Here is a 15,028-nt window from a genome sequence, read left to right as displayed (position 1 = left end):
AGATAACAATTGACAACGTCAACTCATTAAGTATCATCAAAATTGTAAAGTTTAATTATTTTTGTAGCAACAACTCATCTGGATATTAGAATTGTAAAGTTTAATTATTTTTGTGTTGGTGTAATATGCCAGAAATACAATAAATTATAGTTGAAAATAAAATGACAAAAATGAATAAAAAAAATTAAACTGAGGCGCGAATATCTTCCTCACTTTAAGGAGATTCAAATTCAAGCTCACTACGATATAATCTACACCGATCTAGCAGAATGTCTCTTGACTTGTCTCCTCCAGGATACAACAACCCATACAACCCCTTGAGGAGGACAATCTAATATTCAAAAGTTAAAAAATATTTAATTTTTGAAACAAAAGTTCTAAAGTATAAATAATTTTCACTCTATCAGACATTGAACAAGTCCATACATAAATTACTTTTTGTTGTATAGGACAACCAAATGATGTTGTATAAATTAATGTATATAATATTAGAAAAGTCCAAAAACTAAATGATCCTTATTGATTTTCTTAGTATTTTTATTTAAAAAGTCGATCGAGTTCACTATTTACTTGTCTTAATCGGTACATATAGTAATATACGATTATACATATATTATACATTCACCGGCTATTTTAGCGTAAGCTTGTTAATACAAGTTGATTGTGATTTGATATGATCCAATCATAGGCCCAAAGTTCCCAAGAGAAAGGGAAGTAAGTGTAAGTAGAAAAGCAAATAGTTTCACATATATACTAGGTGGACCTACTTTCTGTTACATTTATTTAGTTCTTAACCCCTTTTTCCAACTATTCCATCTGCCTCTGCCAGCTTAAATCGCATCGTCCCTCTTCTCCCTCGTGTGTATCGCCCCCTCCCTCCCTTTTCTCCAATTTCGGATTTCCCCCTGCTAAATCTCATCAATTTCACCGTCCAATTCTCTTCTACAAAAACCCCTCAAAGCTCCCAATTTCCCTCATAGCCATATAGATAAACTACAGTCTTTTCTTGAAAATCTGGCAATGGCTTCTTTCAGTGTCCCTTGTCCTAAGATTTCTGTCCTTTCCGTTGCTTCATCATCCAATTTAAGCTCGACCCATCAGCCCCAGAGCTCCCTTTCCTTCAGATCCGGTCCTGCATTGCTCCCTCGTCTTCAGGTTTGTATTCCCTTTGAGAGGTTAATCGTAAAGATTGAAGCTTTATCATGCATTTGGTTGAGTTTAATGTGTTTTGTTCTTTAGGGGTCCAGTCGTATCCAATCTCAGGTGCTTAAGGTGAATGCTCAGCTGAATGAGGTGATTTTATGTCTCTTGGATTTTTGTGTGTTAAAATTAATAGACGAGGTTGTTGTAGGATGATAGATAACTAAGAATAGTTTACTATAATGAATCCTTATATGTTCTGATTTATCAGTTAGAGAAAAAGAATGAGATAGATGATTTGTACACTCAACCCCAATTTGATTTGGTATTGAAGCTTACTTAATTGATTGATTTAAGGTTGCTATTGACAAGTCGAACAATTCAAAACCAGTTTCTGAGAAAAGCTTGGAGGAAGTCTCCAAGACTGAATACAGTATTCCAGATGCTTCATCCATTCAAGCATTCATGTCTCAGGCAGCCGATCTTGTGGAGTGCGTTAAGCTTTCATCACCTATAATTTTGTTTGTTTTCTCGTCTTTTTGTAGAGTTCATTTTAAAAAGTTTTTCCTTTTTTGTGCTTAGGCTTGTGGATTCAAGGGACATTGTGGAGCTGCAGCTAAAGCAAAACAATTGTGAAATTCTTATAAGGAAGAAGGCGGCATTGCCCCAGCCGCCTGTTTATATGGCCCCACCATCTGTTCCACAGGCCTTTGTTCAGCAACAGTTGCCTCCTGCAAGTGCCCCTGCTCCTGCAGCTCCAGCAGCTCCTGCGCTTCCACCACCTGCACCTTCAAAGCCTAAATCCTCACATCCTCCAATGAAATGTCCCATGGCTGGAACATTCTATCGATCACCTGCCCCAGGGGTAGCGCCTTTTGTAAAGGTAAATATATACATTGGTTTCACCTGTGTAGTAGTAGCCATTGGACCTAGATGGCAGTATTATGATATTTATCTGACACGAAGTGCCTAAGGAATACCTTGGGGGTTTAATTGCTCCATAATCCACATTTAGTGAATGAGCAATTAAAAAAAAGGAGGAAATGAAGCAATTATTAACAATTGTTAAGCAATTAGACTTGCATAGTTGATTTTGTAGTTTGGAGATGGAGTAAATTTGTCAGAGCGGGATGAATATTTGCTGTTGTTGCTGAGTGTTATTTCCTGTTTTTCCCTTTTCTCTTGTTTTCCTTTATTATCATTTTTTTGGGAGGGAAAAGACTGGGAGGTCTATATGGAGATCAATTTTTTTCATGTTTTGCACTCTAGCATGTCCCTGAATTCCTTAATATTATGTGAAATTTGGCGTTAAATGTTTGGGTTAGTCCAGAAACCAGAGAAATATTTAGTTTAGGGCAAATTCACTTTCACACTGTTCACATCTTCTAGCAATCAAAGTGAGAATGTTTGCCACTATGTTTTTGCTTGCAGCTTCTCTTTTCTCTTTACCTCTATATGTTCTTGGTCTTGTTGTTTTCTCATGAGCCTGACTAAACTGGTGAATTACCAGGTAGGAGACAAGGTCCAGAAAGGGCAGGTGGTCTGCATCATTGAGGCTATGAAATTGATGAATGAAATTGAGGTAAGTTCTGGATTAAGATTTCAGTTCCAGAAAGGGCAACTGAGTATATAGTTGCTTGCAATATATAGATTCCTAAATAAAAAGGCGATTATGATAGGGTAGAAACATTTATAATCAGATAATTCCTAGTGCGGAACATGTTTAAGTGTTGTATTTTCAGTTTTCCTTTTCTGTTGCATCCATTCTCTTGGTACTTAGAATGACTTAAATAGGCAAGTGATGTGTCATAAAGAGGAGCTCTTCTGAACATTTCCCATCTTGGCAAAGTTGGTCGCAAAATTATCCAATTTGCTTAGGCCACTCTCGCACCATGATGTATCAGTTTTAAGTTCCTTTTGTACCTACTGCATTTATTTTTTGAATTCTTTATCAGGCTGATCAAGCTGGAACCGTAGTTGACATAGTTGCAGAGGATGGTAAGCCCGTTAGTGTGGACACGGTATGTCTCTCTTTCTCTAGTTTATATCTTTAGACTAGTTCGGGTCTACTTGTGCTTTATGTGATTTCCAATCTCTTCTTGCAGCCTCTATTTGTCATTGAACCATGATAGAAAGAAGTCATCTTGGTGTGCAACATAGGTGGATGAAGCAGAGTGAGATTCGAAAGTTATAGAGAGCAAATCCGTGTTTAGCTCAAGGCATATCTGCTCAGAAGATTGGTTCACCATATTAGTCTTGTTGAAATCTATGATCATATTTATAGCTTGTATTCCTCATTTTCCTTATGCTGCTCATAAATTTTGGAACTATATTTTCTTTATAAAGTCGTGACTTGATGATATCCTCTAGTCTATTGTCACCCTGCTATCTTTCATTCTCTGCCTTAAGTACTTGATGCTATGAACCCCCAAGGGACTGGTTCAGCGTGTAGTTAGGCACATTCATGAGTTCGAACCCTGCAATGAACAAAAGCTTGATTTTAAGTAGAAAAGTGTAAAGGGATGAGCATATTCTCCACTGAATTTTGAACTTTGCATCATATTGGCTTTCGGGGGTTTCTCAGTTCTTAAATACCGTGAGCTGAGATATGAGGGTTGCAACATAATTTTACTGGCATTCAGATGTGCAGTTCAAGATCTATGCCTATCAGCTTTGTCAGTATTTGCATATAGGCAATCAAAGATATGCCAGTATAGGGCATCCACGTTTTTACTGATACTTGCTGTATCAGTTAACCGCAAAATGTATTTTGTTTATCTTCACGAAGTAATAAGCAGAGTTTATTAGAACTTTGAGGAGATGCAGCTTTAAGTCTGTCAGTACATACGCAACTACCTTGATCTGAATCTCTGGAACTCACAGAAGACCAAGGCAAGTCCACTCTCAATTCAGCATAAGCTTGGGATCTTTCTTTCCTAAACCATTTCCCTTGAAACCAGGTCTTTCTTCTCTTCTTTAAAGCCTGGAGCTGGACTTCTTTTTCCTGACTCGATTCACAATTTCATCCAGAGCCCAACCAGGGTGAGAGAGATAGGAGAGTAGGGACGGGGAACCAATGTCACCAACAACACTAGCAGTCTCGGATCTTTGAATAGACAGAGATTGTGGACAAGACACTCAAAAGAAGAAAAGATGACACGAATATGATTAGTTGTAAGGTGACCGACAGAAGCAGGTTGTTTTTAAGAGGGAAATGAAATCTATTAACAGATTTTTTGATGGGTAAAGAAGGTAGACAAAAAAGCTGAGCATCTTTTTTCTTTCAAGTGAGAAGGAAAGCACTTTTGGGGGCTGACAGGGCGTATTCACGGAAGCAGTAGGGAACTTGACTGTCAAATTTGAAAAAAGCTGTGTCACTTTCTTATGTCAAAACAGAGGGATTTATATTTATATAAAATGAAATTGGTACACTCACCTAGATTAAACACCTATTGTTTCTGTTCATAAGTCGAGGAAGTATCATTTAAATATGAAAATGGGCTGCCCTTTACCAAGTCCATAATAGGACGTGCAGAGGGAACATGACTGAAATCCAATACACCACTTTTGGCATATCACTTCAGTATCGACAATTAAATGAATGATGGAACAATTATTAGAAGCATACACTATTATAACTTCACAAAACATAATTTTCAGATATGATTTGTGTATGCATATAAAGTATTGCGAAGGAACCGTGAAGAAAATAAGTGTATTACTGACAAATTTGAAGAGTGAATCCGAACCATTAAATTTAATTAAGTGGCAAGAGTTAAATATCTAACAGATAACAGAACAATTGGAGGTAGAATACTGAAGAGGAGTTAATCTTTAGCTGTTTCCATCATTACAAGACATAAATTGAAATATAGTGGAAGTTGGAAGGATAGAGAAACCTGGATTCGCTAGCAGAATGTTATATCACCACAATAATAATTGTCTAGTTTTTGCTAAGAGCAATTAGAACTTAGAACAGAATAGCCCTGTAAAAAGAGCTCAAACTACATAAAACCTATTCTACAGCTTCATTTAGCTCAGAATCATCAAAACAGTGCAAATATTTCGGGACGACATCCACATGTTTGACATCAATGTTCTTATAAATGAGTTTGTGCCTGAAACAATTCCATCAAGTTTTCTTGTTTCCCCTGGGACCAACACCCAAGTAGTTTGTCATGAGACCCATAATACCAAACCTGAGACGATGAAAATAACAAATTCTGATTAGACACGCAATCTAGCATAGGGAATGAAAATGTGATGGCTAATAGCAGAACAATCAGTTTGCAATAGGTTCTTTTATGCTTCATGAATACTCTCTTTCCATTTCGTTTGATCTAATAACTCTTTAGCTAGTCAAACAAACTACTCTTTGACAACGATGCATTTATCATTTACAATTACAAGACTGATAGAACTGATAATATCTATTTGTTTAGTTTCCAGATCTATAACACTACCTTACTAATAATTGAGAATCCAATCTACTTTCCTACCTTACTCATAACTAACATATAGTATAAACTAGGCTACTAGACATTGGGCACAACCATTCTAGAAACTGTACATGGAAGCAGTGGTGGCAAGGTGGGTGAAGACGATGCCTTACAACTAAATTGTTTTTGAGACCTAAAAAAGAACACATGGGCATATAAAGGCTCATAGGTACTTTTTGGTCGCAGGAGAAGGGAAACGAGTAATGCACAACTAACTTCCTGCAATTTCTGTTCTTTGGACAGCAAAAAAGGTAAAAGGGACAACACTCCAGAAAGTACCTCATTACAAATTAAGTCCTACAAGAGTTGCAACCACCCACACAAGTGAACACTATCTTTTACTTCACCTTTATGAGACTATATATATTCCTCTAACTCCCAAAATTTGTTGACTAGTTGGGCTTGAGTAATTTTGGAGCAGAGTGGAACTGTACGGAGCCACAGTGACGGCTCAAACTCATCTTACCACGTTCAATAGATACTTAGGGACTTAGGGTTCCTTCCTTTACTTTATTTTTTTTATTTGATATTCTTAAAAAGCTAAATTATCCTTCTTTTTCTTAATGAAGGAAATGATTCCATGTTATTGTCTTTTCATCCCATTCCATACAAACCACACATCAAATGAAACATTTTAATGTCTTTTTTACATGTATACGCCAAATCACATGCCAATTTTTTCAGAAGATCAAATGAGACATGAGATATTCTATTAAAAAGGTTCTCCCCTTCTTTTAATCTAACCACTGAATGGCTACTGAATAACTGTGTTGTTGGGTAATTATCAAAAAATAAAATTGCATTCCCGAGTTCAACAGCTTAAAATAAGATTAAAATCCATTGCATACACATAACCATCCACAACTGATATTTTGTAAAATGCACTAAATTTACTTCAAATTGATGTCCTGAATGCACGGCAAAGCGCAATTGCATGGAAGGCAAACCATAATTCCAATCCAAGAGAAACTCCACTAACCATTCAAAACAAACCATATTATTGAAGATCATTTCATGATATTTTGAAATTAAAATTACTTCCAGGTTTGATACCTCCTTGTGAATATAAATGCAGGAGCAGCAAATAATCACACTGAAAATTGTATTTAGCAAGTAGTGCAATAATAAAGAGCAAGTATCAATTGAAGCAAGTTCACACTATTCTCAAGAAACTTAGACTCTAATAGTACTTCTGGTAAGTTCCCTTGGATGTTTTTTCCTGATAATACTTCACCCGTTATGCCTTTCACTACATATCAGTAGTTCAGTACAGCCAATATTTGTTTATTTCACAATCAGGGACAGGTTCAATCCAAAGAACATAACTCTAGCAAGAGCAGAATCCAAATTTAGGATTTAAATTCCCTTCCACAAACTAGGAAAACATCTCCGAATAATACTTGTAAAGATACATCTAACATACAATAACAACACATATAGCTCTCAATACAATTAATCAAACAGCTGAACTTACATCATGGCCATTGAGATCTGCTTAAGATCATTTTCCATATTCCTCATGTTAGCAAGGGATTGAGCACTGAATATAATAGCAAGCCACGAGCAAATCTTGTACTACAAAACAGATCACCAGAGTAAATGATGCTGAGCATACAATTATGTAAATTAACATTAGACCAATAACAAAATCCACCTATGTATATGAAATCTAATCATTTCAAATACAGATATGAGCAGTGGATCTCGTGTATTGGCAGCCTGAAGCTTTGTATGTACGTAACTCCATTCCCCAAAAAATTAAATCCAGGATAACCCTTCGTTCTGGATGGAAATTAAGAGCGGGTTTTCCAATTTAATTTTATATATACAATCCTAAATATAACCAAATTAGGAAAAAATTGTCGAGTATAGGTACAAAATATACAGAATTTAGAAGGATACGCACTCTGAACATGGCACCAAAGACGCCGCAGATGACGGCTATGAAGCCGGAGTAATCTATAGGAAGATCTTGTGGAGCGACCGCCGAAGGCTTGTACGGCTTTGCCGTCGACGGTTGCCGTGGATCGTTCGCTGGTGACGACATGCCTGCTGTAGTTTCTGCGCCGAAAATGATTTTGGATCCGAACCAGAAAAAGCCTTAGAAATAGTAAGTGACAATTTCTGAATGAACCCCTTGAATATGTAAATATTGCACATGCCAGCTTTCAATTAGACCCCGTGTTGGATGTCATAATTTTCTTGTGTTAAAAAATATTTACCAAACATTTTAAAGGATTTTTCTTAAATGATAAATCTCACTATTTTTATGACTTTCTTTTCTACCATAGTAGAGAGTGGGTATACTATGTCACTGTGATATCAATATGACTGATTTTAATAATTATTTTTACTTATCAAGGACATTTTGGTCATTTCAGCTTACAGTCTTCTTTCCATCTTACTCTGCGTGGTGAGGTAGCCAATAAAAGCTATTGACCTCCACAACTTTCTGCCTTCCATCTTCCCGAAGAAACTGCTTCAATTTTCAGGTGATTTCCCATGTCCCCCATATTTCTTCTTAATAAAACTAATCCTCCTATTTTCTTGTGATTAAAAATTATTTTTATGAAATGGTTGCAACAATAAATTATAATTATGAAAAATATATATTTTATTAATCGATACTTGTGAATATTTTGTTCCTCTCTTAATTCTTTGCTCCGAAGGACTGACAAAAGCAATATTTGATATCCTGATCTATTTGTGAGTCAATATTTCAAAATTTATGAGATTTTGAATTGCCTAATTAAGAGAATATGTTTTTTCTGAATTAAAATTTAAAATAAAGTAACCTTTAAAAATCGTAATATAGATTTGACTCATCCGGTAAAATGGCATTGACTTGTGTTTTACTATCAATTTGATGTTGTAACAACTATAGTGATATTTTGACTAAACAGGGGATGTAAGTATTAACTTTTTAAACCTTAGGGGCTAAATCGACCACTATTACACTTTACCCAAGTTTACTCGTCATTGGTCTTTTTTACTTCTTTTTTTTTTTCAGCTACTAGTTCTACCGTCACAACAATGGAGTCCAAAGTCCTCCCAATTACTCCGGCGCCGTTTCCGGCTTCCTCCGATGAAGCCACGGACTGGAATATTCAAAGTCCGGCTGCAAAATCGCCGGCTCCACCAACAACGCCATCGACGCCGTCATCCTTTCAAGATATACGGCGATGGAGACCGGCGGCGCAGCGAAACCTGAGAAACCAGTGGTCGAAGTTGTCTTCTCTTCGAACGCAATGGCTTTCTTTATCCTCCACTGCTCGATCACACGCCACTTATGTTGTAAATTCTTATCTCTCCCAAAGGTAAACTTAAGTTTAGTTACATAGAAAATACAACTCCCTTCGTTTCAATTTATTTGTCTTTTGTTTTCCTTTTTAGTCGGTTTCAAAAAGATTGCATCTTTCCTTTTTATGGCCAACTCTTTAACTCTAACTTCGGCGGTGACATGCAGATTAACATTTTGATACATTCTAGATATCTTTAGTTCAAGATTGTAAAATTAAGTATTTTTTACAGCAAACAAATTGAAAAGGAGGTAGTATGAATCACAATTGTTTTAGTTAAAACATCTCTAAAATCATTGAAAATTTTGATGAGAAAAAAAAAATTGTCTGACTTTCCAAATAATAATATCCATGTTTTAGCGCGAGATAGTATTGAAGAGAATATGTGGATTTGTGTTGTTGTCAATGTGATTTCTTTTATGAAAATGCCTAACTCAACTGACTACACAACTCATACCCTCAACTAGTGTAGGACTTTTAAGAATTTCTAATGTTGAATAATCCGTGATTCAGAATGACATCCATTGGAGTTTGGTGCAGGTATATGGATGCAATGGAGTTAGGTGTGTTGACAGAGATGCCTGATATACGTAAAAAAGCATGTAGGAAATTGTTCAAGCAGCAGGTGATTATAGTAATTGCCTTTTTATCCCTTTGTCTTTTTGAATTGTCCCAGAAGTTGGCTATTGGCACACTCTATAAAGTTGATTGAGAAAATATACAACAAAACCACTTATTGTGGAGTGAGACAGATCTTCATTGCCTGATGCTTTAACTTTACTTGATGCCCCTCGGTGTAGTGTATCCTCCTAATGACGTAGGGAACCTATTGAATTTGAACGTACCAACAATAAATCAGCACCTTTCAACCAAAAAGAATTTCTGAATGGTTTCTGTTGCTGAATTAATGTTGTTTGGTTGCTTGTTAAGTATGATTGAAGTTATGTTGAAAATATTTTCTGATTGCACCTCAGAGGTTTTCCTCATTATTTAATTGGTCAAATATGCTGGAAAAGAGCGTAAAAGTAGAGTGGAAAGCCCATCTCTCTTTAATGACGAAATCAAACTGTACTCTGAACAATTTCTCACAGTTGTCTTCATTTTTCAGGAGACTAATAGGAGTAAGCTCTTGTCATCTTACAAAGATATGGTATGCACGCTACGTATTTGCGAATTCACTTCATAAATGTATCTGTCATTAGCTTGCTACTTTGATTAACTTGGTACCATTCTTTTGTCAAATGGATGAATTTTCTACTGTCGTTTCTTTTCTGCTTTTCAGAACCTGAATATCATTTTTTGTTATTAAAACATCTAAACCTGTCTGTATATCCCTCCGTCATGCTTAGTATCTTCTTTAATTGTTCAGGCTTCTCGATATGTTCTATAACTGTGTTACTTTAAAATGCTCCCTATTTTGTTCAACCCTTTCCTATGTTCGGAAGGGAAACATCCCTGAATAAAAATAGAGGAATAAATAGATATGTATGGCTTGTCAACAGTTTGAATGACTAATTTTGATCAGGACAATTTGATAGACTAATGAAGCACAATGTTACTTTCAGAATCCCCAAGTATCTGTAAGGCCAGTGGTTGTGTTAAGTATTTCTAAGTGAACAACATATCTATTTTTGTTTAATTCATACTCTGGCACAAGTTCCTTTCATGCTATTTGTTGTAAAAGAAATAAATAGATATGTTGGAGTTTTTATCTGCATTTGTCTTCCATGCTCAACTGTTCTTGTTTGACATACTGAACTGCATTTATCTCATACTTGGAACATCTAACGTCCTTGAGATCACACTCTTATAGCCTATACTTGTATGACAATCCATTACTTAATGTTATTGTCCAATAAAAATTTTACTAATTAGACAAAATTATATAAGTGAATTTTTGTTGGCTCAAAAGCTTTAGCTAATAAGAGAAAGTATTTACTGTCTATTAGTATATACATCTAGGTGTTAGTGTAAATTTAAAGTGGCAAAGGGGTTGGTTGCTTGGAAAGCTGGGTTCTAAAGCACTTTTGGTCTAGGGTGCAAAAATCAAGAATGAATCAGGAGATACATAGGTCTTAGTTGTTTGCATGATGTCATTAACTCATTGACAAAAACCAATCCGTAAGTGATTTATTCATCTCCTAGACTTGGCTCTTGAATCTGCTTCTATCAGCTCTCGCTTAGGCGTGGATCTTATTCCGCTACATGTCTGTATTGAAGCTATGACCTTTTAGCAAACTGGGATACTGGATGCAACATTTTTACCTTCTTGATTCAAGTGCCTTCAACAGAATTACCATGACTATTTATTGCCTGACTGTTTAGCTATCTACAGGTGGCCGTTGTAACTCAGATGGTCAATGTTTCTAAATCTATGAGGTGTTATCTCAAAGGAACAAGTGGCACCCCACTTACTGAGTTTTCTTGCTTCCCTGGAAATCAGAATGACACTGGTGATTGTGATGGGATTCCTGTTTTCACCTTTTGGTCAATCTTTGATTTCGGTATGCGTTTTCTTTGCAAGTTGCTGATTGTCCCACTAGTGGAAATTCCTGCAGAGATTTATCAATGTTTTGTTAAAAGGTTATCATATGCTAATTCGTTGTGCGAGTTAATTAATGACTATTAAATTTGTTAAATGCTTAGTTAATAGTACAAGGTTAACACAGAGTCCAGTTTACTTATTAAATGAAAAGAAGTTTGTGCACTGGGACAAGAGAGGACTGGGCAAGTGGAAAGCACCCCCTGCTCCAATATTTCAACAATTCAAGTCACCAAGAGAGCAAAGTGAGGAAGGGTCACTGTTACTCCTGGGAGGTTGTTTGGGGGTTTGGGGATGGTAGACATAGGTTAACATATCCCCCTCGCCCCCCCCCCCCCCCAAAAAAAAAAAAAAAAGGGGGATCCAGTGTTGATTGTACATTTTTCTGCAACGTACATGTGCTATTCTATCTATTAACTCCCTACATCTTTGAACTTATGCCACAGAGATGCCTAGCTTTTATAGGATGATTAACAGAGGATTGGCTGGATGCCTTATGGATATTGTTTAGAGAAAGATATCATCAAGTTAATGATAGAGTGACAATGATTTCATTAGACGATGCAACAATTAATTTTAATTGTACCTATTTGACCAAGGGAAGAAACGGAATTTAGTGACTGCATAATAGTAGTTTGCTCACCAGTCAACACGTACGTTCCATACTTCACCCTATACAGACTAACTGATTCAATGTGTCACTAGGCTTCAGCATTAGTTAGATTATCAATCTAACAGTTGGAATCAAACAAAAAAGATTACTATAATTTGCTACAATGGAGGTAATCATATAAAACCTACGTAACAAAATTTAAAAAAGAGTCATATAAACCTAAGCAAGTCTGGTTGTCCTCATTCATCTCTTATCAAGGGAGTCAATGTGGTATAAGATGTTAGAGGTAAAGTTTTAAGTCTGAATGGTCAGGAATTTTGGTTATCTTCCTTTCCTGGTAATCGGATTTTGAACATGCTAGTCTCTTCTACCTGACCAGAGGACATTCAGCAGTCATCTCTTCTTCTTTTTTTTAACTTGGTAACTTTATTCAGCAGTCACCCTTAATCTCCCTGGTTAACTAAATAAATATTGCTTTATGGGTGGCAAATCTTACATACAGACCTGAACTATCAAGAATGGAGACACAATCTATGTCCCATTAAACAATCACTAAAAGGAGCTCAACATAGGCTTCCTGTTGTTCTTATACAGAGAAATTAACTTTTCTTTTTATCTATGTATCTGCTTCATATTTAAAAATTACAATTTTACTCTCTAATGACTTCAGAGACACTGGCCAAGGAGCTGGTCCAGATGTTTGTGTCAGAAACAAATCTAAAGGTGTTTTTCTCATCTTCTCAGCCACAGTGAGGCATTTTTTACTTTATTCGTAAAAATCTTCTATCTATTTGTATTTCCTTCTTAAAAGTTGAGTGATGTGCAGCGGTTGCTAGTGATGGAAATATGCTCTATTGGTTCCGAGAATTTTTCACAAGTTGACGGGCTGAAATGGAGTGATCATTTCTATGTCGGAGAGTTTGATGATCTACGCATATGTGATTCAAACTCAAACAAGGTTCTTAAGCAACTCGTGCCCAAAGAAGAGAGCTGCAATTCTCAGTCTACCACCATGCAATCAAGTAGTCAACTAGAGAGGAACGTTCTCCAGGTATTGTGACCTGATGTATATGAAGTTATAAGTTTAAGAATAAATTTGTGTGCCTACTCCTATATATGTGTCTATAGCTGTTAGAATTATTAGCACAGTGAGGCACATCCCTAGTGCTTCAAAAGACCCTAGTTGATGGTAAGATATATCATTGTTACTTTGGGAAAAGCCCCTCAACCAGCACATTGAGTTGCATATCTTAATTATGATTGTACCTGGAGTAACTTTAGTGCTACTTTCAGCACTCTTATCTTGTACAGATGCGTAAGATAAAATGATATTAGGTCTTTTTTAACCCAAAAAAATATCATAATTACTCTAGTGGTACCAACAATAAATATGTATATCCCATATAATTTCTGAAGGTCTTACTTTCTAATACATTAAGTTCCTTTCATTTACATACTCTCCCTTTGTATCCATCTTCTTGAGCTTTCAGTGTTTGCTTGTAAAAAGAGCTTTTGGCTTTAGCATAAAGGCCTTTTTTGGCATCAAATTTCTCTTGAATTTGTGTGAGGTAGCAATATTGGTTCACTGGAAATATTATTTCTCTGCAACTTGCATTTTTTCCCTTTAAGTTCAAGGCATGCTTTCCTGTCTCTTCTATGTACTGTTTTCTCATTAAATCATGTTTTGTTTTTCAAGTTCGTGACAGTGAATCATGTTTTGTTGTCAAGGTAATATTGTTATAATAGTGGCGTGCAACATGTAAACATGATTCGTTTTAGGTGAAAAGGTCTTTTACGGCTAGATCTCTAGGAAGGGTCATGGTTAAAGCTAAGATATTCTTCAAGGAAATATTACCCATGAGGTTCCTGTTTGGGTTTGGTTGTAGAGAACTATTATTTTATGTTAATACTACTTTTTATGTACCGCTTGTAACATGGGCTTCCACAGTTCCATCAGATACGAGTAAAATACTACTATATGAAAAAAATTCTTCAAGGAAATGAGCTCCGGGGGTTTTGGTTAGTGGTAATAGCACAACACGTGATGTGTAGATGGCATGTCATGGGTCAGAAATCTGCCATAGACAAAAGAGTGGTATTTTGGTGAAGATATCGTGCACCGCTGGACCCCGATTTCTTTGTTAAAGTAAGAGTTCTTTAAGGAAATGATGAAAAAACATGTGAGACGTTGAAGCTGGTCAACAAAGATATTTGGAAATTCCATGCATTCTCAAAAAAAAAAAAAAAGATATTTGGAAATTCCATTGTTTATGATCATACTAGAAGGATCTATCATTGTCTTATTGGATGGAAAAATTACAAACCTTTGGCTTCTAGTGGTGTTTCCACATCCTTTTATTTCTATACTAACTGAATATTTGAATTGTAGGTTTACTTAACAACCTGGCTCGCAGAAGTCAATGTCGATAGATTCAGGTAAATTGATTCTGTGGGACTTTTTGAGTTTTTACTATCATGTTGTAACAGTAGTTCTCCTTGACAGGATAGGTGAATTACTTGCTATGGTTGGTGAGGAGATGCATGTTACCATATCATGAAGCCTCAACTACACAGATAGGTAAACAATGGTGAACAAACACTTAACATTCTCTGTTGTTGCACAACTCCAAGATTGAAACTTGAAGAGGCATTGGACTTTGACATTCTTTGGGCTCATCCATATGCCTGAAAAGGCATTTATCTGATCTTCTATCTTCTAAGATTTTTATCTTGAAACTTCTTCAAAACAATGCTGATGAATCTATTGGACCGGAATGGATACAAAGGATTCACATGGATGACCCCAACTGAATTGAGGTTGAGGCGTATAAAAACTGACTTAAATTGGGATTCAGATGGTGAAGTTGTCCAGGAGGAACTATCCAACTTACAAACAAGACTACTGCTGTTTTCCAGGCAATACCGCCACAGCAAT

General features: G+C 36.1%; 3 protein-coding genes across 4 annotated transcripts; 2 read left to right on the top strand and 1 right to left on the bottom strand.

The window, feature by feature from the left end:
- The first annotated feature begins 819 nt into the window (after positions 1-819).
- On the top strand, positions 820-3,502 carry LOC125830742 (biotin carboxyl carrier protein of acetyl-CoA carboxylase 1, chloroplastic-like). 2 transcript variants are annotated; one of them, XM_049509911.1, is made up of 7 exons: positions 820-1,155; positions 1,240-1,293; positions 1,498-1,631; positions 1,723-2,023; positions 2,651-2,722; positions 3,096-3,161; positions 3,246-3,502. In XM_049509911.1, the coding sequence occupies exons 1-7, from the start codon at positions 1,021-1,023 to the stop codon at positions 3,267-3,269; spliced, it is 786 nt and encodes a 261-aa protein (XP_049365868.1). In that variant the 5' UTR covers positions 820-1,020; the 3' UTR covers positions 3,270-3,502. The 2 variants fall into 2 exon arrangements, with proteins under 2 accessions (XP_049365868.1, XP_049365875.1); XM_049509918.1 differs by having other exon boundaries at positions 861-1,155; positions 1,513-1,631.
- Positions 3,503-5,061: 1,559 nt separating this feature from the next.
- LOC125829079 (protein Asterix) lies at positions 5,062-7,763 on the bottom strand. The gene is made up of 3 exons (XM_049508355.1): positions 7,546-7,763; positions 7,114-7,214; positions 5,062-5,339 (listed from the first exon to the last, which is right to left on the bottom strand). The coding sequence occupies exons 1-3, from the start codon at positions 7,684-7,686 to the stop codon at positions 5,273-5,275; spliced, it is 309 nt and encodes a 102-aa protein (XP_049364312.1). The 5' UTR covers positions 7,687-7,763; the 3' UTR covers positions 5,062-5,272.
- An 889-nt stretch (positions 7,764-8,652) lies between these two features.
- LOC125829093 (uncharacterized) lies at positions 8,653-14,758 on the top strand. Its single transcript, XM_049508367.1, has 8 exons — positions 8,653-8,956; positions 9,479-9,563; positions 10,047-10,088; positions 11,274-11,442; positions 12,764-12,816; positions 12,920-13,144; positions 14,483-14,529; positions 14,597-14,758. The coding sequence occupies exons 1-8, from the start codon at positions 8,673-8,675 to the stop codon at positions 14,649-14,651; spliced, it is 960 nt and encodes a 319-aa protein (XP_049364324.1). The 5' UTR covers positions 8,653-8,672; the 3' UTR covers positions 14,652-14,758.
- The last annotated feature ends 270 nt before the right edge of the window (positions 14,759-15,028 follow it).

Source organism: Solanum verrucosum, unplaced genomic scaffold, assembly GCF_900185275.1.
Source record: "Solanum verrucosum unplaced genomic scaffold, falcon-dt-bn FXZP01000102.1, whole genome shotgun sequence".
In the NCBI taxonomy this organism is placed as follows: Eukaryota; Viridiplantae; Streptophyta; class Magnoliopsida; order Solanales; family Solanaceae; genus Solanum; species Solanum verrucosum.
Note: the sequence above shows the minus strand (reverse complement) of the source record. Positions and strands in the feature narration are given on the sequence as shown.

Bases quoted from the DNA above. Each gene is read 5' to 3' on its own strand.
- LOC125830742 (XM_049509911.1), top strand. From the start codon at position 1,021: ATGGCTTCTTTCAGTGTCCCTTGTCCTAAGATTTCTGTCCTTTCCGTT. The intron at 1,632-1,722 runs GTGCGTTAAGCT...TTTTGTGCTTAG, and splicing joins CAGGCAGCCGATCTTGTGGA to GCTTGTGGATTCAAGGGACA. The intron at 3,162-3,245 runs GTATGTCTCTCT...CTCTTCTTGCAG, and splicing joins AGCCCGTTAGTGTGGACACG to CCTCTATTTGTCATTGAACC.
- LOC125829079 (XM_049508355.1), bottom strand. From the start codon at position 7,686: ATGTCGTCACCAGCGAACGATCCACGGCAACCGTCGACGGCAAAGCCG. The intron at 7,215-7,545 runs GTGCGTATCCTT...TCTGTTTTGTAG, and splicing joins TCTTTGGTGCCATGTTCAGA to TACAAGATTTGCTCGTGGCT. The intron at 5,340-7,113 runs GTAAGTTCAGCT...TCATCGTCTCAG, and splicing joins CAGATCTCAATGGCCATGAT to GTTTGGTATTATGGGTCTCA.
- LOC125829093 (XM_049508367.1), top strand. From the start codon at position 8,673: ATGGAGTCCAAAGTCCTCCCAATTACTCCGGCGCCGTTTCCGGCTTCC. The intron at 12,817-12,919 runs GTGTTTTTCTCA...AGTGATGTGCAG, and splicing joins TGTCAGAAACAAATCTAAAG to CGGTTGCTAGTGATGGAAAT. The intron at 13,145-14,482 runs GTATTGTGACCT...TTTGAATTGTAG, and splicing joins TAGAGAGGAACGTTCTCCAG to GTTTACTTAACAACCTGGCT.